Source organism: Haplochromis burtoni, unplaced genomic scaffold (genome assembly GCF_018398535.1).
Source record: "Haplochromis burtoni strain Fernald_Lab_line unplaced genomic scaffold, NCSU_Asbu1 Contig_7, whole genome shotgun sequence".
Taxonomy (NCBI): domain Eukaryota; kingdom Metazoa; phylum Chordata; class Actinopteri; order Cichliformes; family Cichlidae; genus Haplochromis; species Haplochromis burtoni.
The window spans coordinates 5417473-5441023 of record NW_024582368.1 but is presented as its reverse complement, the minus strand read 5'-3'; the positions used below and the strand labels follow the sequence as shown (position 1 = coordinate 5441023).

At 39.9% G+C, this 23551-nt stretch overlaps 1 protein-coding gene across 5 annotated transcripts in view; it reads right to left on the bottom strand.

Moving 5' to 3' along the window:
- The window catches only part of ccser2a (coiled-coil serine-rich protein 2a), a 50915-nt gene extending 28404 nt beyond the window's left edge, over window positions 1-22511 (bottom strand). Inside the window, exons 1-4 of one of the 5 annotated variants that reach the window (XM_005914239.3) lie at window positions 22226-22511; window positions 21873-22064; window positions 6699-8158; window positions 6398-6609 (exon numbers count right to left, since the gene is read on the bottom strand). In XM_005914239.3, the coding sequence (XP_005914301.1) occupies window positions 6398-6609; window positions 6699-8115 (1629 nt within the window). In that variant the 5' untranslated portion in view covers window positions 8116-8158; window positions 21873-22064; window positions 22226-22511. Of the gene's footprint in view, window positions 1-6397; window positions 6610-6698; window positions 8159-12998; window positions 15397-21872 lie in introns of those variants that run through there. The other 4 variants (XM_005914240.3, XM_042225727.1, XM_005914241.3 and 1 more) reach the window with 4 other exon arrangements.
- Between the last annotated feature and the right edge of the window lie 1040 nt (window positions 22512-23551).

Here is a 23551-nt window from a genome sequence, read left to right as displayed (position 1 = left end):
TTGTTACGTGTGTGTGTGTGTGTGTGTGTGTGTGTGAGAGTCATTGTATGTCATTGTAGTCCATTCACCCAAATACTCTGCAGCTTTTGAACACTCACAAATACCTTTTCTGAATAGAACCACCGCAGGATGACTGAAATGGGGGATAATCCCGTTTGTACTCCAAGTCTTCTTGGCTTTAACAGGAATGGTTAGGCATATGCTTTGAGTGGTTAATATTCAATATATTCAGGAGTAAAATTCAAAGAACAACAACAAATCCTGGGTTCAGAGAGAAAAATGTCATCATTGAATCTAAGTTAAAATGAAAAGAAATATTATTTTTAAATTACTGGTCGAGCTTTCATTCAAACCAACATCCTGTCTAATAACGGAATTCCAATATACAGCAAAGAAGGTATGCGACTTGTTTAATTACAACTAAAGCATTAACACCTAAACTCCTAAATAAAAGCTGGTATTAAAAGCTCATACTTGTAAAAAGACGACTCTGAGCAGACACAAAACTTGTACCTTGTAGCAACTAGAAATGTCATATTAAGAGCTTCTTTGGCACAACCTTGATCTAAATTACTCTGTTGCTGTCAATGTGCCTTTATAGCATAAAAATAATTTAATGAATCACTTTTTATACTCTACTTTTTTTCCCTTAATGTTTCAGAAATTTACAGATAATAACACTGATCATTTGAAGATGTCTTCCATTCATTATGACCCCTAAAATACTGTCAAGTTTTTTACTATTAGATATAATAATGAGCTTCTTATCTTCCTACATAAAATCTTATTACGTAAAATACTGTTTTTACATATATAGATCATTTGCATTCATCAAAGATACAATGACATAGCTAAAAGTGGCAATATTCTTCATGTAATTATTTTTCTCTTCAATGATACTATGCACTGGAAAGCAGAAACAGAGGCATTGTGGTGGGAATATACTGACTGCCATTGTTTAATGAGTGATAGCAGCTGCAAAACAGAGTAAAACAGACCTGGAGAAAACTTGAATCAGCAGTATGTCTTTCCAAGATTTATCTTTCCTCCTCCATTTCATTTGGTGCACAGTGTTGACAAAATAACAGTGCTGTGCATAGTCTAGAAACTGTAGTCACAAACACTCGTATAAAAACGATCTTGGTTACAAATAAACAGTATGATAAACAAAAACAGGCTGCATTAATGCAGCAGTTCTTTAATACTTGTGAAAGTAAGACTAGACTCTATTTGGTTCTCATGTTACGTGCCATTTCATACCTTTTAAATAATTGTCACAGTTTTACATGTACTTTAAACAGGTATTTTACTTTAAAAACATATGCAATCAAAAACATTCAGTGAATCACATATCCTTTGGTTTGGACTATGAGAATACTTACTAAAAGCCTCACCCTCCTCAAACTAAAACATCTTCCTCCCTCCTTACAGTGCAGCTATAAGGATCTAGACCCCAGCAGCTACACTGTAAGGCAATCCACTTAGGGAAATGCACACATCACAGTGAAAGCAATCTAATATTGGGATTGCTTAATGATATTAAGCAGGGAATTATTTAAAATAGACTCACCTTTTATACTCACTTATTAGTTTGTTGTTAGAACTAAAACAAAGTATGTGCCCAAGTGAGGAAAATTTACCTGACATAGTTTTTCCATACCTTCGTTTGCTCATTTCCTAAAAATGACTGGAATTTATTTATCTGCAATCCCAATAAGCTAGATCAATAATATTGGTAAAATCTTCACAGATGCACTCCTTGGACAGCAAGCAATAAAGCCTGTTAGCTAAATTTAAAGTCCATAAATTGATCACACTTAATCAACCCAATTTTGTCACTATAATTGATTTTGCAATTATCTTGGCAATCTGCTATGTTATTGGCTTTGTTCTTCCAAACAGGGCCCTAATAAGCAGCAGCTTAATTCTTTCAACAGGTGGGGGTATAGCTGGGAATCCAAAGTGTTTATAAAAACATTGTGGTAATGATCACGACTGTGGGTATGAAGCGTGATCATGATTGATAATTATAGATCACATGATATCATTTGACTACCATCTTCACAAGGTAGAACTGTGTGTGTGTGTGTGTGTGTGTGTGTGTCTGTGCGACGATACCTAAACAAAGGACTGAATGCACCAAAAGAGATGTACACAAAAACCACTATTTACCTCAAAGCGCTGCAGCTGTCGGTCTAAAAATCAAGACAAACAACAGCAAGTGAGCTATAAGCCTCATTAAAACAACAGCATAGCTGGGGCACTGGCACCATGTTCCATAAATGGCTGAGCAGTCTGCAGACAAAAGGCTTAAGCACCTCACTCATTTAAACACTAATGAATTGACCTGTCTCAACCTGGCTCCATAAAAGCCTAAAATTAGAGGCAAAATAAATAAATCAGGGATAAGAGGCGACGGTAATTCTGCAGCTTTGAGGAAGCCGAGGGAAAAACCAAAGGATTACTAAACAACCATGAGTTTGGTAAGGAAATACACACAAAAAAGGAAGGGAATGAAGGAATAAGGTAGGAAAAAAAGAACAGCTACCCAGGAGAAAAACGGATTAAAACATGCAGAATTATAAGCAAAAAAAAGATAACACTGAAGCATATTTCATTCAAGGTTTCATACTGTGAAGGGAGATGCTGAGCTGTAATTCCAAGGAAGGGAAATATTTTCTTTTAAACGAGAGAAAGTTCAATGCTTATGGCTCAGGAAATCAACAGAACTAATTTAACTTCTCCATTTAAATGTGACCACAAAGTTCAGGTAAATAGGAATCAAATCAAAGCTCAAAAAAGCTCTGATGATAATGTCAAAGAGCACAATCTAATAATCCAGCATTGCATGATGAAAAGGTTAATGTGGACTGATTCAACTCTACAGTAATTTGCGAGGCCAAACAGCACAACAAAACCCAATGCCAAATGAAGAATTAGACATGACTGTCAAAACACATTATAATACAAATGCGCTTTACAGAAGTAAAATGTTTTTAGAGCCATTACAATGCATATGGGTTGCTATTATTGTCCACAATAATATAAATAGTAGAACGCATCAATCAGCATGTGAATTTCCTACTGTGTCAGCTTCAGCTTTGTCTTCACCCACTGCGTTTATGATCGGCTGTGAGCTGCTTTAAATCAAAAACAAAAAAAACAACCTTCAAATATTCAAGCAGTTTAAATATAAAATGTTCCCAGGTCTACTGGTGCTGTTGCATTCTATGAAACATTGAGCTGAGGGCTGGAATACATCGGCAGTAACTGTGAAAAGTGGCCCTCCATTTCACAATGCCAATTTTGTAAAGCTGGTACAGTACAGAGCTGCATGGTGCATCATGGGAATGTTATTATGAGCTCAGGTAGCCCACTCCTTGATTTTGCACAGAGGCATATGAATGCAGATAGGGCCACATATAGCCAGAAAAATACTGGCACACACAAACCAGTAGCACTTACAAGCGCACCCACATCGTGTTGTCTAAAGGATGCACAGCGCCTCCAAGTGGACTGAGCATGGCACTGCAGTGCAGCGCAGGAATACCGGCAGGAAAGCAAACATTACATTCCAGATGCATAAATGCTATTGTGTAAGCATCAGCTGGACACTAGTGTTTACCTTTTGTTCTTAACTATGAGAGAATGTTTTTTAAATACACCACATAAATTGGGCACAAGTAACCCACCTTTCTTTATTTTTCCAACATTGAATGAAAGAAGAGTTTGTTGAGAAGCTGTGAAGTCAAACTCCCGCAGCATTTAACTTAATTACCCCTTAAATAAACACAGGGTCTCAAAAGGTATTACACAACACATTGATTAAGCAGGACACCAATCTACTAATCCATTTGGAGACATCCGCTGTTTTGTGATAGGATTATTTCTGCTGCCTTTCCTCTACTTATTACAAATAAATATTTACCCAGTGAACAAGGGGAGAATGATTAATGACAGACACAAACAGATGGAAAGGAAACGGTAGAAAAAAGGAGTGGGTTAGAGAAAGCTAACTGCATCCAATTACAGTAAATGGACTCATTTCCTCTAATCAAATAGCTCAGTTAAATATCTCAAAGGCAGATTCCCCATAGAGTTAATTTTCACACACCAGCAGTCACCCACTAAGTTTCCCTCTCTCTCTTTCTTTTTGGTCCTACTTATTACCTTTTTTTCTTTTTTTAAACTGCATTTCTCTCATCTAGCTTCTGCTCTCTCATTCAAATCATACAACACGCAATATCACCACTGCCCTCTTCACTGACCACACTAGTTCTTCAAAAGAAATGGATACTGCATGAAGGAATTCCTCTACAAACGTCTGGGTTGTTGAGCTTTATTAAATACTCAGTGAAAGTCAATGCATCAGCATCGTAACATCTATCCAGTGTCCAGTCACATCCAGAGATGCATCATCTAGCAGTTCAATGACAGAATGGAATCAAAGTGGATTTTTATTTTACTCTATTAGTGTAAGATCTGATGACTTCTTGGCATGAACTCACTGTCATGTCCAAGAAACAAGTTTAAGATTATCTGAATATAAAAAGTGTTTCTCCCCATGTCTACATGCCTAAATGTTATATGACTCAAGATTAAACAAAAACAACTTATCAAATACTGAAACTTAAAATCTGACTGCTTGAATAAAATGCTCCCTGCTTGTTTGAATATCATGCTAGGAACACCTTTTTAAAAAGGTGTGACGGAAAATTTTTGTCATTTTACAGTGCTTTGCATGTGTCTTTAAAGTTTCTTTTTTTGGGGGAAAAGGGCATTCATTTAAAAAGAAACAACAAAAAATAATCTTCTTAGTTTTAATATTTGTTGTCTATTTTTATTATTTTCAATTAAATATAAGACTTCAAAATTGTTGAAATTGAAATTGTGAAAAACAACACATTTTGTTTTTATTTATATTTCAGAGAATCATTTGTTGTACTTGTGATATTTCTGAGTACTAATGAACATATATGTTTTAAATAAACAGGCCAATAAACAGGTTGACGTGGACCACAAGATGACCAAATGCACATGGACTTTTATCGAGCCTTTGCTTTTTCAAGAAGTCTCCATCATGATAACAGTTGAACGGATCTATTAGAGAAATGCACTCAAACACACTCATCTGCATACACAGATATACTGACTGACTCCTGATCACATACACATGTCTAATGCACATGTGCTTGTAATGATCACAGCACTGAACAAATACAGGCACATCCTGTACATACACAAAACCAGTAGTGCTTTTTTGCTTTTGTATTCACTCCTAATCCATTACTGTGAGATAAACATGTGGCACTTTCAGTGCCTTGAAGGTTGTGTCACATAATGAAAGTAGTAAACACACAAAGCGTATTATAAAATTTCCAATCCAGCTCATTTTAAGCTCTTTATGCATTCCTGAGATCAGGTGCTTGGGTACCAAAATATAGAGAATCAAAGCAAGGCCAGAAAATTCTAATACTACACGGCTGGTGAGCAGGTTAGTTTTCCTTTGAGACAGAACGAAGCCTTGGCATGAGACGGGCAGAGAGAGCTGACTGAAAACTAGAAAATTTTGATTTTTTTTTTCTTACAGACTTTGTTCTGGCCATTAATGTATAAATATAAAAAGAAGAACTATTTAAAAGTGAAACTGACTACTGAACTTTGGCACCATGAAGGCAGCATAATCTACAAGTAGGGCATAAAGTATATACACCGTATTTTTAGACAAGACAGAACTAAACGTAGACTTGGCTCTTGAAATTAACACTGCATACATTACATTGGGTATATTTTAGTCTTCCATTTCTTGGTAGAAAAAATCAAAAGCCCTTTGAGGTCTGCAAGATGCTTGAATTCTTGTCTGCAGAAGCCACAGAAATGTTAACAGACCATTTCTTTAATGTGTAGCAGGTCATGCTTAAAGGCTCAAAACCTTTACATTTCCTTCAACTCTCTCCTTCTTACTTGGAAAAAATCCAGTTCTCAGTCACACAAGCCTATTCTTTGCCAACTTTCAATCAGCTAAAGCAGAAGCTCTAAGTGTTCTCCGAGGTTTTTAGCCCGAGTAACCACATAATCGCTAAAGGGTTTTGGCTGCTCTCCACCTCTTTCATTTTCTAAAAAATGCTACTGAGCTATCTGCCAGTTGACTTAAAGGCAAGGAGGGGAAGATTGGCAGAAGAAGAACGCTTACTTTTAACACACATAATTGATTAATTATTCTTCAGAAATATGGATATCAAACTATTCCTTAATTTACTGTTAATTAGTTGCTTAAAATAATTTAAATTTCATATTTTTTTAAAATCACAATCAGAGTAGAGTCAACTGAAAAAAAGAATTGTGGGGTTTTTACATTTTTATGTAAAAACTAGTTAAAGGTGAAATGAGGACTTACTATGCTGTTCAGCTCTGAGTCATCATAGCTGTCTAACCGATGAGCCGCAGGCCCCCCAAGGGGCTCAAGCCCTTCTTCATCCCACATGTAGGTTCCACCAGAGCTGTTGGAGGGTGACAGCTCCACAGATGAAATCTGGGGGGCATCAGTCTGCTCTGGAGATAGCATCAGTGATCCTTGGGACTCCTGCATAGGACTTTCTTCCTTATGACCTGCAACCACATAGACAAAAGGCTGAACAAAAACCACAAAGGATAGCACTGTATCTATTTGAATTTGCTTTCCAAAGGGTGAATTTTACCAGTCAGATCCACAGACTCCCAGTCACTGGTCTCATTTAGGAGACCGTCTAGCTGGGCATCACTGGCAGCTTTTCTGTTGTCAGGCATGTCCCCATCACTGAAAACATCTCCCACACTGTCGAAGTCATCTAGAAACTCTTCACTGATGTCACCTCTCTCTATAGATGAAGCAGAAGATAAGGACATGTCTTCCAGGGTCTCGGCTGCTGTTTGGCCACCGCTTTCTCCTCCTTTTCCTTCTGCATTCCCAGAGCTTTTGTCACTTTCACTTTGAGATTCGACTTTGTCAGCCTTGTAGGTTGATTCATTCTCCAGTAGACCTACACAATCAGAGGCAGTTGAAGAGCTGATATCCTCCTTAATGTTACCTGGTAAAAGAGACTTCTGCTGTTTAGCCTGCCCAGTTCGGGGCAATTTGTAGCACAACGACACCCCACTGCTAGCCATTGACTTGGTCAACACACTACTGGGGAGCAGAGCCTTCCTTAAAGTACGAGGAGTAGTTGGTGTCGTAGTGATCAAAGGGCCAGGCAGAGAGGACGCAACTGATGAATTTTTGTTGTACTGAAGTCCTCCAACCCCACCTAAACCACCTAAACCTCCAAGGCTGCCATGCAGTCCTAAACCCACTCTTCCATTACTCAGTTGAGGGGGTTTGACAAAACTACTCCGAGGAGGCCGCAGCTGAGTGTTGGCCAGAGGCTTGGCTAGTTCCACAGCCCGATTAAAAGAGAAAGACCGTATCATAGGCTCACTGGTGGGTGAGGGAATCTGTTTAAAGTGAGTGAAACTATTTGAACGAACCATGTTGTCCAGTGCTACAATCTTCAGGCTCTCACTGGACTGGGATAGGCTGTCTTGAGAGTTGCTTCTGGTAGAGCTAGAGCCTAACCTTGGTCGCACAAGCCGAGACTCCAACCCTGTCTGAGTAGGAATGCTTGCACTATTACTACCTGTTTTAGAACTTCCATTCATGGGGCTCTGGCCTAACTTGGTCCCAACTTTGGGAGTCATCTTTGAGGATTGCTTTTGAATAGCCTTTGGGCTTGAGACAGCCACCATCAAAGAGCCTGATCTGCCCATCTTAGGTGTTGCTGGAGAGCCATTCTTTACTTCCTTGATCACAGAGGGAAGCTGTGTCTGAGCCTTGTCTTCACTTTCATCCTCAGGGGCAGTGGGAATGGATGGACTAGAGGGGTTTACCCCCTCATCTCTCTTCAATTTTAGGGAAAAGGGTGACGCCTGGATCACACCATTTGGGCGTGTTGCTGATGGAGTAACCTTGCCATCTTGCGTAGGGGTGGCTGGATGTGCAGAACCATTAGAAAGGGCACTGGCGCCACTAGTTGAGGACCGTCCACTGAACTTAGGCAGTCTGGATACCATGGCAGACCTGATGGATGCTTTTTCTTCCATTAGATGCCAACCAAGGCATGGAGCGGCATGGAATTTTCCACAGCTGAGAAAAAGAAAATTGATATAAAAACAGAATAACATGTGATTAGAGTGTCCATAACTTTACTTAGTGATAAAGTATCACACGGTAAAACATTTGAATTAATCACTAGTCTTTTAATAATTCTTATTTTTATATCCATGCTGCTGTCTAAATATCGAAACAAACTGTCTAAATAAAAGAAAAACAAATCACAACCCTCCCCCGCAATTCTTATTATCTGTCATTCAAAAAAAAAAAAAAAAACTACTTTTATTTTTTAAAATAATGTCAGAAATCAGTATCAGTGAACTCTTGGTTATTTATATAATTACAAAATATGTTAATTTGACTTTCGTGTGTTTTTCTTGTCATCAACACAAACCTGCAGTGGATCTGTGATGTTCAGTGTAATAACCTATTCAGCTGAAAACCATGTTGCACTATCTAACAGATCTGTATAGTCACTAATTGTTTTGATACTTTTCTAATGCTTATCCCACTTGGAGTTGTTATTATAACAGAGCATCTTTTCCCATGAGTGACATCAAAGCCTACTAATGAAAGCCCAACCCAGAAAGCAGAATGCCAAACACAGTTAAGATACTGCAACTAGCAAATGCACTCAGATGCACAAGCACACACATGCAATTGCGTGTTCTCATCAGCAATGCTATTATAATTATCTTGTAATTATCCAGTAATAGTGCTAAAGATATTCCTTTCCACCTGTCGCAACGGTTGCAATCTTCTTTTCATAGACTGTTTACTGTGAGTGGAATTAGGAATTAATCTGGCACGCATGGGGACCTGAAACTTTGTCACGCCAAGTTTGTCTTGGTGTGTGCATGCAGACCCTCGGGAAACAAAAAGGCTCTGCCCTTTCAGCTGTCTCATAACCACAAATTTGAATCCCACATGGTAAATCTGATGTCTCTTCACTGAACTCTGCTGGAAACATTTGTGAATGTCTTAGATATTTCTTAGATATAAACTACTGAGATTAAGTAAATGTATTAAGATTAATAACAAGTTCATAGAGTGAGTTTTAATTTTTTTTAGAGGTTTACAGATAAATAGCCCTGCACCTGGCACTGGTTTTGGAGAATTTGCTTCCAAACTGTCTCTCCAATGGAAAAAAAAAAAAGAAAGAAAAGGAGAGGAAAGAAAAAGTGGGTAAATTGGTAGACACTGCCTGTGGGACAGGGGGAAACCAGAGCTGGGAAGGTGGCCAACATAATGAATAGTGAATGGAGGATATACAGTATTAAAGCCAATGAAGGGAGAATACAAGCCTGTTCCCTCTGGCTCATTGTTTGATTCATTCAGTTTCAATCACCCATGTGACAAGTGTACATGTGTTGGTGGTGTACCTGTATGTTATATCCATCTGGCTAGGGAATACTACAAATTGAAAAGTTGGTGATACCCAGATGGCTAGTGTAGTTAGCAGAAAGCAAACAATCTGTGTAAGGAAACAAAGCAGTTACCAAAACTAAGTGCCAACAGAAAAAAAAAAACCTACTGTTACACCAAATGTTATTTAAAAATTACAAGTTATCATTCAAGAAAAGCTTATTGTGTTGTAACTTTGTGGCAGATCAGGAAGTTCCCATGAGTGGATCCCCTGACAAACTGTCACACAGCTACAAACACACTTACGGGAGCAATAATTCAATCAACTCTGAAGAGGTGGAGGGGGTGTGCTGAGTCACAATATGGATCTCCTATCTTGGAAAAACCTCTCTGCTACAGTGTCCCACATTCCTATACAGGAACACGTGCTCAAACAGACTCTGCCACGGAAGTGTCTGGCAATGCCACCTTCCTAATCTGTTTCACAAACACACATGTGTTTAGATGCAAAATGCACACACACTTACACACAGATGGAAAAAAAAAAAAAAATCAGGTCAGCATGTGCAGGCAGGGCAACCAAAGCCTCTTTGCCCTGGAGGGGGTAGTGACTACGCCTGTCTGTGTGTGTTTAATGGGTGGTGATTAGACTAAGGGTTTTTGCAACTGTCAGTGGCCTCACAACATTTCCAGTTTCATTCATATCTACAGTGGCAGGTCACTACCACATAGCAGCAAACTCACACAGCAAATGTGGCAAATACTTGTTCATCTGGGTCGTCTCACCCATCACTCAGCCACTGAAAGTTATAATCAGTAAGCTGCTGCCTGTTTATAGAGATGCAGCAAGGAAAAATAACACCGTTGAGGTTTTGACCTTTTACTAACCGCAAGGCAAGTGTATCAAAAAATTCAAACAAGTGACCTTAAAACATTTAAATAACTACAAATCAACAGGCAAATAATGTCCTATCATCAAGGCCTTGTACGAGTTAGCATTCAGATGGGTATTGTCTATATAAATTTTTCTATACTTTAAAATATACAATAACCCCGTTTTTGTTGGCTGAATAATTTCAAAGTGAATGGCCTTTTACTAATTTCTATGCACAGAATAGCCTTCCCAACCGGCTCTATTCCAATAAAAAGTACAAAGACAAAGGTCAGCACAACAAAGCCACAAATAAACAAAATCCTAACTGACTGACACACATTCAGAAGTAGCGCAGTAAACCGTGCAGACCATCTGTCAAACGCTCATATCTGGAGACTTGCCCCTCCCCCACAGCCAAGTACTGGTAAATAAGTAAATATCCCTTTGCTGAAATCAAGTATAAGGTCTGAACTATAACTATATGGTTCTTATGTGATTCCAATAGTAAAATAGCCCAGGAATAGTCTAGCTGTCAGGATTATTAGCATCCTTCCCTGAACTGAAAAATGATGTCACGGGAAAGCAAAATATTGGGTTTACAGAGTGAAGCTGTAAAAGATTATGTTCATCTCGATGTCCAAAGCATCATTATATCATTATAATAAATTATCTGTGATATGCAAAAGCAAGCAGAAGAAGGGTTGACAGGAGTAAGCTTAAACTAGAAAAGACAGGGACATTCACGTAAGTGCAATTAGAATGGGAGAAACAGAAGGACGAGACTCGAGGCACACTTTTCCTACAGAGAGATCCTCTGCTGGACGGATAGCTTAGCATCCCAGCAGTGATCCCTGTGTGTGAAATGAACAGTAAAGTGACATGACATCTTTTCTTCCTCTCTGTCCCAGAGGGATGGTGCACTTTATTTCATAGTGACAGTCAGGGTATTTGGCCTTCCTTCATTTCAAACTCAGAGGACAGCCATGCAGAAAGCACCCGACAGAGGAGCAGGAAGGCTGAAAAATTTGATCTGGATTAGTAAGGTCGTTCATTTCTCTTCTGGCAAAGCTTTCACTTTTGATGCGCACACATGCACCCAAACTAGAAAGATGCATTCTTCAGGAGTAACAGGATGGATGCAGATAGGATGCGACAGCCTGGAGCGATGATCTATTGGGTCATTGGGGCTACGCATGAATGGAGGTGCTCTACTACACACAGTAAATCCCCCATTCCTGCTGTTTATCCCCACAGCTAATCTGTCCCTAACTCCCAGTGCTCATAGTTCCCTATCATTACAAAGCCTCCATACCATCTCTCTAGAGAGCAGTACGTCAAGCTACATCCATCTTTTTTTTTCCTCTTCTAGCTTTCCATCAGCAGACTTTTAATAATTTAAGGGATGAGAAGTTTTTTTGATTTTATTCAAATTCTGCAATAAGTATACTACAGCATAAGGGATGTCAAGGAAGATATAATGTTTCTGGTGGGATTCGTATCAATATTTTTACTAATTGTACTCATGCACTAACCTTACAATCCAAAGTCACGAGATTCATTTTCTGTCTTTCTAACGAAAATACTGTTAGGTCATTTTTCAAAGTGGCACATTTTAAGCAGCGTTTAAGTTGAAGGGGTTGAAAGCAACAACTATATTACCTCATGTGGGACTGAACAAAAACAATAACATCATAAAAATAAACAAATCTGTAGCCTACTACTCTACTTTCCATAACTCAACTGACACATTATCCTTGTCTGAAGAGCACAGTATGTCATCCAACCTGCTCTACTGTGTGAGAATAAAGCTCTGAAGTGTATGGGCCACCCCAGCCATGCCCATTCAACCTCTATCTTAAAGCAGTTTTACCATCAACTCAGTCATTTAGGAACTGTGTCAACCAACTAAATTACATTTTTTTTTTTTTTTTAATGACATCAGAAACAGCAGTATGCGACATTACGTGATGGCAGAGCTTCAGTTCATCCTTTGTCATTTTTTTTTCTTTCTTTCTCTCCCCCTCTTTCTCTCATTCATTCCCCCTGTCCTATTTATTAAAAAAAAAAAACTAAATTACATTTTAAAAACGAAAATGCACAGCCTAAGCAACTTCACACAGCACTGAATCAAAACCAAAGTGCAACCTCATTTGCATATATTGACTGAGTCTAGAGTCTCACTGGAGTAATAACTAGGCCAGTCATCTGGACAGAGCAGTTGTGGGTCATAGCTGTGTCCCTGAAGAGATTAACAGAGTGCCATTAGAGAAGGCTAATAGAATGAGACAGGGTTGAAAGTAACGCTGGCGCTAGACTAATGTGTATTGAGTGAAAGCAATACTGGGAAGAGCTGCACTGATGTTAAAGGATGCTAATCCAATGACAAAGCACTGAGAATTTGGTAATGTTCTATACTAAAACGTGGCAGATCAAATGACAGAGTGCAACAGAGGAAACAGTGAGTGCAAGAGAGGGGAGCAAGATAAGGTGTGGCAAGCCACGGCACTGAGATCTACAGCTAGACCACAACAAGCAAAGACAAAATCACATCATCACATCAGTGCATCTTTCAGTGAGACTCATCTAATCTATTCCCTAATGTGCATCACAGAAAAGTAGATTAAAAACTATTACCTTAACTTGGTGAATTTATGTTGAGTTGCTCATCATTTTTATCCCCAAATTAATCAACAAGGGGAGAAATAAATGCAGTCAAGTGGATCTACACTTTGTTTCCTCCATCATCTAAACTGAAAGTAAGGTAGCAGCAAAAGAAAGTAGAGCACAGGAAAAGGAAGACACCCTTCAAAGGTTGAGCTGTATGCTGCCCTGCTCTGTCTTTGCATGTGTGCCTGAGTATGCGTGTAAAGTGACGTGTGTGGCGCGCGCGCTGATGGGTGTGTGGGTGGAGAGAACAGAGCCTTTATGAGGGCGTTAATATTTGATGGGGAATCTTTTAGGGATCCTACTCAGTGTGCTGTGAAAGGAGAGGAGAGCAGAGGAGAGAAAACACACCAAAAATATGATCCGCAATATGTTAAAAAGACTAAAGTCACATACCGTAATCGCCCCCAACACAGGAAGGCTTATCTACAAGCTGAAGGAGCAATTTACAGAATGCTGCCCTATGCTATCATGAGATCACCAGAGGGAATAATCAAGGAAACAGATCCTGCCTCCAGTAAAGAGGAATATACTGTGGCTCTTGTAAAGCTCCACTGTGAATTCAATTTACTTCCACTCATTTCATGGTCAACACAGCATACTGGTTCCATTCAGTCAACCATTTCTGTTAAGTGCTGGCAGTAAAACCATTCGAGCACTGCCACTTCATCCTGTTGTGTCTGTGATCTCACATGCCTTGATAAGTCCCAGCATGGAGTCTAAAGCAATGGTCATTATAACAGCAGCAGAACTGGAGGCTAACATACAGGATTTCTAAAGCATAAATAAGGTTTTACTTTGTTTCACTCAACGCTTTTGCCAGATGGCTCAATATAAATCAGCTGCTCTGCCTGTATGTAATTACACCAGAGGTGCAAAGTAGATAACTGTCAAGCTATTTTGAGCCAAAAATACTTTCTATTAAAGCTGAATGGCAGTTGAGGATACTGTTGTGATGCGACACTGATTTGGGATATATTTTAAACATTCAACCATCACACTGCCAAAGAAAGTCTGAACCAAACTGAGTCATACTGCTGACTAGTCACGACACACAGAGACACCTTTTGAAAAGTTCTCATAATCTACCCTGAGTCATCCTTTACAAAAACACCCCTTTCTGAGGTGTGGAAGTCTTGGTGGCACTTATATAACTCTAATTATGTTCTCTATCATAACAGGACAGATGTCAGCTCTCCCATTCTACTAACACCAAGCTGTATATTCGAGGTTTGGTGTATACGTTTGACATGCATAGAGGGACATTTCTCTGTCTTCTCCCTCCCTCCTTACATGACCTTCACTTGAACCATGCTGTGAGAACACTGCAGTGCAGCTGACAGCCCCATTTAATTCCCAACTTATGATTGGCCACAAGGGTGAGAACGGCTGATAAGTGTCACCAAGCAACAGCGCAGATGTCAGTCATTGTCAGCGAGGTCATTAGAGCTGTTCAAAAGCAGTCAGAGGCTGGTTTTTGAAGTAAGTCCACATAAAACCATATTACTGTGTGGTCACACAAGCTAGGCACTGAATAACTATACCACTGGGCGACCTGCAGTTTCAATTTAGTCATAAACGAGTAAAAATGTGGCTCAAATGAAGTCACTGCACAGTGAGGGGTTTCTGTCAGGGACGTATTTACACCTACGATAAAGCCCGGAGGGTTTCAGTGCAATTTAGCGTTGCACTTGACTAACACTATCCCTCTAGATTAATCCTAACCTGGATTTTTCTGCTGGTACAAGGCATATGTGAAATCACTAGCACGAAATTAGTCATAAACAGGTATCCAGTGCTGCACTGAAAACCTCCTCCTTGCTTTGGTTGCTAGCAGGTTGCTGTGATCACATTAGATTGCATGGAAGATGCTGACTTGTCTGTAAATACACACAATCTGCACAATCCACCAAGCACAACCTGTACTTTTAAAGTAAACATTCTCCATTTCTGGTTTCTGGTGCATTTTTTCAAGTTTTACCGCAGCTCCGGACAGCAAATGGCATGTGTCTGCAGATAAACTTTAATGCAAACTATGGCCCAACGTGGCAATCTGCTAGCAACCAAAGCCATCACAAAGATATTTTTGGTGCAGTACCTCCTTTGAAACTGATTTCACCTTGTGACAGCTAGCAACCTCCAGAAACCACTCACCATCCAGGTGAAGAACCGGTAAACATTTCTTCCAAGCAAGGGTGATACAGACTGGTCAGTACACCTGTGTACTGAGGCCTTAATTACCAGATATGACACACATTTGATAACTTAAAGGTTGTAGTTGTTTTTTCTAACTAGAGCTGGGCGATATGAGATTTTTTCATATCACGATATGTTTTTTTCATTTCAGGCGATAACGATATCTATCACGATATAAGCCAAATAACTATATTTGTAAGATTTAAATGTGCCGTTGCTCACAAGTAAAATGTGAAATAATCAGCAGCTTGTTTTTATTTAAATATTTATTTCCCATAATAAGTTCAACAGGGTAGATGTACTTAAGGAACATGAGACTTTTTCAGATAAATAAAGGCAAATATTGCAAACTACACAAAAGGCAGCCGCTAAAGCGTTTAAGTTTCAAAATAGAACAAACGAAACAGACTAAATTGTCAATTCCACTTAGAAACAAAATATTAATTCTAAAAATAAATCTTAGTTTGTTTTACAGAAGAACAGACAAAACTGACTAACTTTTGTCAATATCAAATAAACTGAGAACTAAAAGGAAATTCTCAATCTCTCCTTGTTGTATAGCTAGCTTTTCAAACAGTTTTAACAGTTACTTTAGTCTGACAAAAGCCGAATGACGAATTAGCGCTTCCAGTCAGAGACTGAGGCTACGTCCACACGTACACGGGTATTTTTGAAAACGGAGATTTTCCGTTTTCGTTTTAAAAAATAATCCCGTCCACACATAAAGGCAGAAATGAAGGAAAACGCTGCTATGAACATGCCAAAGCAGCAGGTGGCGCTAGATTCCTAACCGTGCAGAAATGTTGGCCAATCAGAAGTCTAGAAGCCTCGGTGGGAAAAAGTAAACAAAGCTGGGGCATAGAAGCAGAACCGAGTCGTATGTGTGGAGGGACAGTAACTGTGTGTATATGTAAGCATTTAAACACTGCAGAGAGTAGAATTAACAGTAACAGTATTGTAGAAATTCATTTCACCGAAACAATAACGTGGCGCACAGTGTGACGCATGCACCAGTTTATTGTATTTCCAGACTTGCTTTCGGCACAATTTACAGTGCACGCTACTCTGTAGTGATGGGCAGATGAAGCCTCATGAAGCACTGAAGCTTTTCATCCAATTGGTTCACCCCAACGCGAAGCTTCTTGAAGCTTCATTTGCTCTAGTAGGACACCTACTGGACGTAAAAATATTAGTTGGCATGAATTTGAAGAGTGTGGCATTTTGCACACAGCCTGTAAATGTCAACAACAAAAGGAGTGTGTAAAACATCTATATTGTAGTGATGGCAGTATACTGTGTATATTTATGCTGGCAGTATGGAAAATGATTATTTGCGGCAAAGTTCGAACCGCTTCCTGAACCAGTCACGTGGTACAGCCGGGCAGCGAGGCTTCGGACGTCATCATTTTCAGCTCCTCCCATAAATGAAGCAAGCCTCGATACGCGCTTCGCGGAAACGCCCCCTCCATTACTCGACACACGCTTCGAAGCCTCGATACAGAACGTCACATCACTACTACTCTGTTTTTTGTCAGACTTGAAATAGCCGAAATACCTTCACACTACGGAACTTCTATGGCTCTTCCGTTCGACAATCTCTCCGGCATTGGAACCATCATCTGTTTTCTCTTCGGTCACGCTCGGTTGATTTTTCTAGTCGGCACACTCATTTCCTCCATTACGCGCTGGCTGCTTCCCAAACAAACACACGTGCGGCTTGGCACTTGTGCTGTACGTAACAAGTCACGCGACGTGACGCTGCGGCTGTGATTGGTTCGGCTCTGCGCTACTTAATTTGGATTGGCTGACTTTTTTTTCTCTTTTTTTTTTTAAGGACAAGAGCGGCGAGGTCTATCGCGATAGCTTAATTTCTCTATCGAGTAAAAGTTATATCGCGATACATATCGTTATCGTTCTATCGCCCAGCTCTATTTCTAACCCATTCATTAATTTTTTTTTCTTTCATTTATCCAATTCAGGGTTGCTGATGGGCTGTAGCCTATCCCAGCTGCCATTGAACAAGAGGTGGGGTACACCCTGAACAGGTCGCCAGCCAACACAGAGAGACACGTAACCATTTACACTAACATCCACACCTATGGCCAATTTAGGTGATTTAGCCCATGTTATTCTCTGGATGATATCGGAGCAATGGCATAACACTCTTTACTTTATCAACAACTCTTAAAACAGACATGGGTTCTCAAAATTTCCAGCTTATCTTAGGGCCTCCCCCATGGAGTCGTTGACTGGAACAGTCAGTTAGAAGAATCCCAGCTAAAAAAAAAACCTGTTCCTCAGTAAACTGAGCCTTCACCCACACAAGGGGCGAAGGCTGATGATGTGAAGTGAAGTGGATATGCTGCTACCCACATGACATATGAACAGAGTATTCTCTTCATCTGTCTCAAGTAAGCTTGCTAGAAAATTAACAAAGAACACAGGGCATACACACTTTACAATGTTACTTCCTGGCACTAGACTTTATTTGCTGTATACATAATGTTTGGCACAGCTACGCTATCTTGTGGAAGAAGGGGATTCTCATTGTACACAAAAGAGCAAAGAGCAAAAACAACTCTGACTCATGCACCACTTTGCTGAGAGAATAAGCACAAAAAGCACATTTTGTAGATGCAAACCGGCCTCCTGTACCCTATACCACCTCTAACCTCTTCCTTACTAACCCTCATGGGACATACATAGCAGAAAGAAATCAAGATAGGAGAGAACTGTGGCTTTTAAAAAATAAAGCAATGTTTTCCATGACAGCCAACAGAAAGGTCGCAAAGATGAGACATACGTCTAAACAGTAAGCTTTTAATAGTTGTTCCTATTGGATTTATCCCGTGAATGGATGGTACAATGCTATTAGGTCAGCTTCCTCTATGACCCACTTCCCTCTTTCCTGTGCCGCCTCCTTTTCTACTCACTCTATCAGGCTGGCTGTCTCAACAAACACTTCTCCCAATCACTACTTTTTTTCTTTAGACAGCACATTTTTATTTAGTAGTTATCAAACAGTCTCTGTAAAACCAGGTAGAACAAAGCATCCACATATCAAATGCGGCCACTGCTGGCAGTTAACGTTCACAAAATGCTTTGTGTCCATTTTCTCATAGTCTGTAAATATTAAGTCAACTAGAGGGGAACCAATCTGAAAGAGTCCTGAGATAATAGAGAAACATTTCCATTCACCTCAGGAGCTTTGTGGAATAAAGTGAATGGATACTCGTACTTCTATGTCCCCCTGCTGTGTAATCTTCTTTGAAAAACAGAAAGGCACCACAGCACAATGAAATCCATTATCTGCTCAAGTAAGATGATGCTATTGCGGCTGTGCCTGCCACGCAAACAAGAGTATCTGAATATCACATTCATGTCTGTGCAGGTAATTGCCGAGGCTGACATTTAGAACTGCATTTCTTTTTCCCTTTAAGGAGGGTATGAGTAATGAGTCAGATCTCACAATTACACAACCATCAGATCCAGAAAAGGAAATGCACTATGTAAAATAATACTACTTATAAAGTGAAAGTTTCCCTAGGGAAATAAAAGTTTAAGAGTGACATGATATGGCACTGCTTAAAGGCTAAAGAGGGACGATGTGCCAAATGAAACTGGTGCAGTAACATGAGTACAGAAACACTCGGGCAGCTTTCATGAAATGGGCACTGCTCTGGAAATAAGCCATCGTGTCTGAGAATAACACCCATTTTCAGCAGATGCTTGCAAATTACAGCCAGTCCCATATGGTAATTGAGAATGACTCAGCAGTGATTGTGGAGGCAGGCAGAGAGCAAATGTTCAACCTCATAACAGAGTCCACAATCCTCAGCACATGGCCGGTGTCTGATCCTGGGGACATAACCACTCTATATCACATGACTCAAAGCCTTGAAGGATTACCGAAGGAGACTTAAGAGTTTGAAGGAGAGTGATCGCACGACCTGTTGTAGTGAAAGTTAAAATCGATTATATCACCTGATGCCAAACTGAGAGTAACTAAAGGAAGGCCATACAATCCATGCACAATTCATTCAAATATTCAGATTTTGATTTGTTTGGTATTCATGTGGTTTCAGTTTGTCACTCACTTTTCCATGGCTCACACACATAAGCTCATTTGTTTCCAGGAACTATTATGCTAAAAGTTACTTGTGTGTCCCACATAACCAAATGAGCAAAATTTAACAATAATTCATTCATTTTTTTTAATTTATTCAGTAATTATTGTACTTGGCAGTACACAGGTCAGCAGGACTTTTTAGGGGGGGCTGTAGATGAACGTAGCACATGTCAACAGAGACAAATACCAAACATGCTTAAAAAAAAAGCTTAGAAAACTGTCCAACTATTTTTTTAGATGCTGATTTTCCATAAACTCTGATATTATTCAAAAGATAAACACCAGAAATGTTAATTTATGCATTTCTGTTGTTTTCTCTGTCATCCTGACACCATGATCATGCTACAAACCAAACAGCATATTCTGTGTTTTGTTAAACCTGTAATGAATGTACAGTATACACATTTAGTAGGTTAAAAGTTATAACAATGTTTTTTGTTTTGTTTTTATGTCATAGAAAGCAAAGTGTGGCACTTTGTCACACTGACTCACTGAAACACATGAACCGACCACTCTAAACACAGCCTTTGCTTTTCCACATATGCCACATGGATCTGTCTGCTGTAAAACATACCACTTCCATTTTAAGTCAATATCTTAATAATATTATGACATCATCCAGCCAGCAATTACACACATCTGCTGTCAACGCCCTGCACTGTGTTCATAATTATGCCTGGTTAAATACAATTTTTGGAGAAAAAGAACACAAGGGCTCTTCAACCAACTGAACCACTCCCAAACACTTAACTGATTTTATTTACTGATGCTTTATAGAAGAGAAAATATCAACCTACACAAGAAATTTCCAGCACATTACCTTCTAGTGCATGCAAAATTAGGATTTATCTCCCAACTCAGCCATATGATCGTTCATTCTTATTCTCTCAGTATTTCGACGTTGTCTTTTCATACTTTCAAAAGCTTTCCCTAAAGATGCCTAAAAGGGCCTTGCTGATCTTTGAAGGACACTTTAACTCCAAGGACTCTGTGTTTATCCATCAGAGATTCTGTGTCAACACTTTACTACGTATGGAGCTATTCCAATCCTGTAAACATCTGCAGTCTTACCGAGGGAATAACAGAACTGATAAGTGTGGCTAAGTATAGCTCTAATGACAGGCCACATACAGCGAGAGAAGAGGGCAAAGAGGATCAGAGAAAAGTCAAAGTCAAATCAAGTTCCTTGGCTCTATGAGGAACACACATGAAAACCTGCACAATGTGGTTGAGCATAAATGTCAGAAAACCAGAGATGTGGACTAAGTATAACACCCACAGCAGACAGGACTGGAAATAGCTCATGTCTTAAAGTATAAGGAGTTGTGTAGGGCTCATCTTGCTTAACGCTTACGTCTTCATCCTCCACCTGTGATTTCTGGTATTACTGTATAAATAACACTTATCTGTGCTGTACATAGTGATTTTTCAGCATTTTACGATCCTGTCACCCTCGAGGTTGCACTTCAAGAGCGCTATAGTGTCTTGGAATGACTGCTACTCCCAGGGTAGTGGGACAAATGTGTGATTTCACAAACAGCCACATTACAAAATACACTGACGCTGACAGTTAAGGCAGGCCAAAGAGACACAGCAGTTTGGGTGGTCCACTCTTCAGCAGACGTTCAGCTGTTGTAGAGTGGAATCAGATTGTAAACACACCCTCAGCCAAGGTGGCGCTCCAGGATCCTAGCCAACAGGTGTCCAACGTACACACTCATGGATCAGCATGTGCGTTCGTGTTTGTGTGTGCGTGACCCCACCCTAACACCGGACAAACCAGACTGATGTTCATCTCGCTTACACTAAGGGCAATCGGTCACGCCTTATCCTAATGTGTACTGGCGCTGATGCCACGGCGCTTTACACTGTCTGGCCTGTTATAGATCACAGCCTAAAATGGCACACACACACACACACACCTCATGGTAAAGACTTGAACTGTCAGCAACTACAGTCGAGGTATAAAAATATGAATTTGAAGGCTCCACTGCACGGTCGCTTATAAAAACCCTGCTTGAATTTACACCCTTGTCTGCTGCATGTAACTTTAAGATCATCTATGAGTCATCTTCAGTTACCCTTAATTCCTGGCATGTCCATGAGCAAGGTATCTCAATGGTAAATCTCAAGGAAGCCAGATTTCCCTTTAAGCATTAACTATTTAGGTAACCAACAGGCTGTGAGACACTTGACAAGCAGCAGTGCTCCAGAGTAGCTAAAAATTCCAATTTCTGTTTGTATTATGCAATAAAGAACATTCCTATGGTGCACAAAGGTCTTATCATCCTTATTCACGGTACAGTGACTCTCACGGCATGTTATGACTGTGGAGGGTGTTGTTGGAAAGCATGGCCTCCTCTGCCTCACAGATGAAGACCAATTCACATCTTTGAAAATAAGGGCTCTATAGGCACACATACTGGAAACAATTTCTATTGTTGTCACGTCATTTCACAGCTAAAACAAGACTTGTGTAAGCTAATACGGACTGTCCATTGGACTGTCATTAGACTTACCTAAATGATGCCGTTACAAGCGTGTTTATAGCCTCGTGGTTGGTTGAGGGAACCGTCTACTTGTTCGTTGTCTTTTAAACAACATGATGTTACAAAGTGAGCGGCCGAGAAGAGGTAGCAAGTCCTACAGTTTCGCGTTTGAAACTAGCTCAACGCGGAGATGCACCGGTGAAGTTAAGGCTAGCCCGTAGCCTGTAATCATGACACAAGTTTAACGGTTATCGCTACAGCCGATGCATCACAAAGAGTTATTTGTACTAAACAAATCAGCAAGCTTACACTAAGCGCTTGAAGAGAGCTTATAAATAAATAAATTTTAAAAATCGTCTTTCTCTTTAGTATTTCCAGCATACCGTTAAAAACAGCCCGAAGCAACTGTACCACTATCCGTGAGTTACACTGACAGCAAACATCGACCAACTGATGATACCGACACTGAAAACGGGTCGTCCGCAAAGCGGCAGGCGAGCTTTAACGACAACACGGCCATGTGGACCGAAAGAAATCCTCACACGAAGCAACACCTGGGCTTGTAAATAAACTAACCATAGCAGGAACCCCCCCCGCAAAGTTCAGTGTACAGACGGAGTCCCCCCAAAGCGCCTTTTCATTCGACATCCTCCCCTCGCTTTCGAGGGGGCGGAGCGTGTAGATGTCACCTGGGACTTTGCACGCTAATCTGCAAGCTTGGGTTGCATCTCTCTTTGCTAGGTGTTATTTAAGTCCTGTGAGTCAATTTCTGTCTCTGGCATTAATTTAATTCGCTCTTATGAGTTTATATTAAGTTGTAAGCTTTCAAATAAAAAGTAAACTACAGCTTGGTAGCCGCACGTGTGACGTCAGACCCATAGCTTGAGCGTGCAGGGCTGTGCTAAATCTGTTTACTAGCCACAAAGGACACTACGTTTGCACCAATGACTGTAGAAAATAGTTTTCTATTTCCCTTAATAGTATTAAGTGTATTTTTCCCAATTGGCAAGACAAACTGAATCTTAAGTGTTAAACTTACAGGGGGCTGAGTGGATGTGCAAAATTTGCGATTTTACTCTTTTTTTCTTTTTCTTAATAAAATGTACTGCTAATTGCTTAAAATAATTCTACCTCTGAGAAAACTGAGAAATGATTCCTTGAATTACTACTTATTACAACTAAGGTATGGAGAAGAACCTCTCTGAATACACAATGCATTAAACCTTGAAGCAGGAGCAGAAGACCACATTTCTTCTGCAAGATTCAGATGGTACGGTGATGGTGGTGTAATGTGTGGAGATATTTTTTGGCACACGTTGGGCCTCTTAGTGACAAGTGAACATCATTTAAACAACGCAGCCTGCCTGAGTAATGTTGCTGACCATGTCCATCCCATTATAACCACTGTGTACTAACTGTGGTCTTATCAGTGTACAAAGCTTAAATAATCTCAAACTGATTTCTTGAACATGACAGTGAGTTCACTCACTCACATGACTTCCTTTGAACTCTAGTGGACTTTATTGAATCTATATTACCAAGAACTGAAGCAGTTTAAAAGGCAACGAGGTGTTATTCAACAGCTGACGTTCCCTAAACTATGTAAAAGCTTGGCCTGCCTCAGTAATACTCTGGATAAAGACCTGCAACACAATTTAACACACTCAAGTGTCACTGTGCTTTGAGGGCTCAGGTGGAGTAGCAAAGCA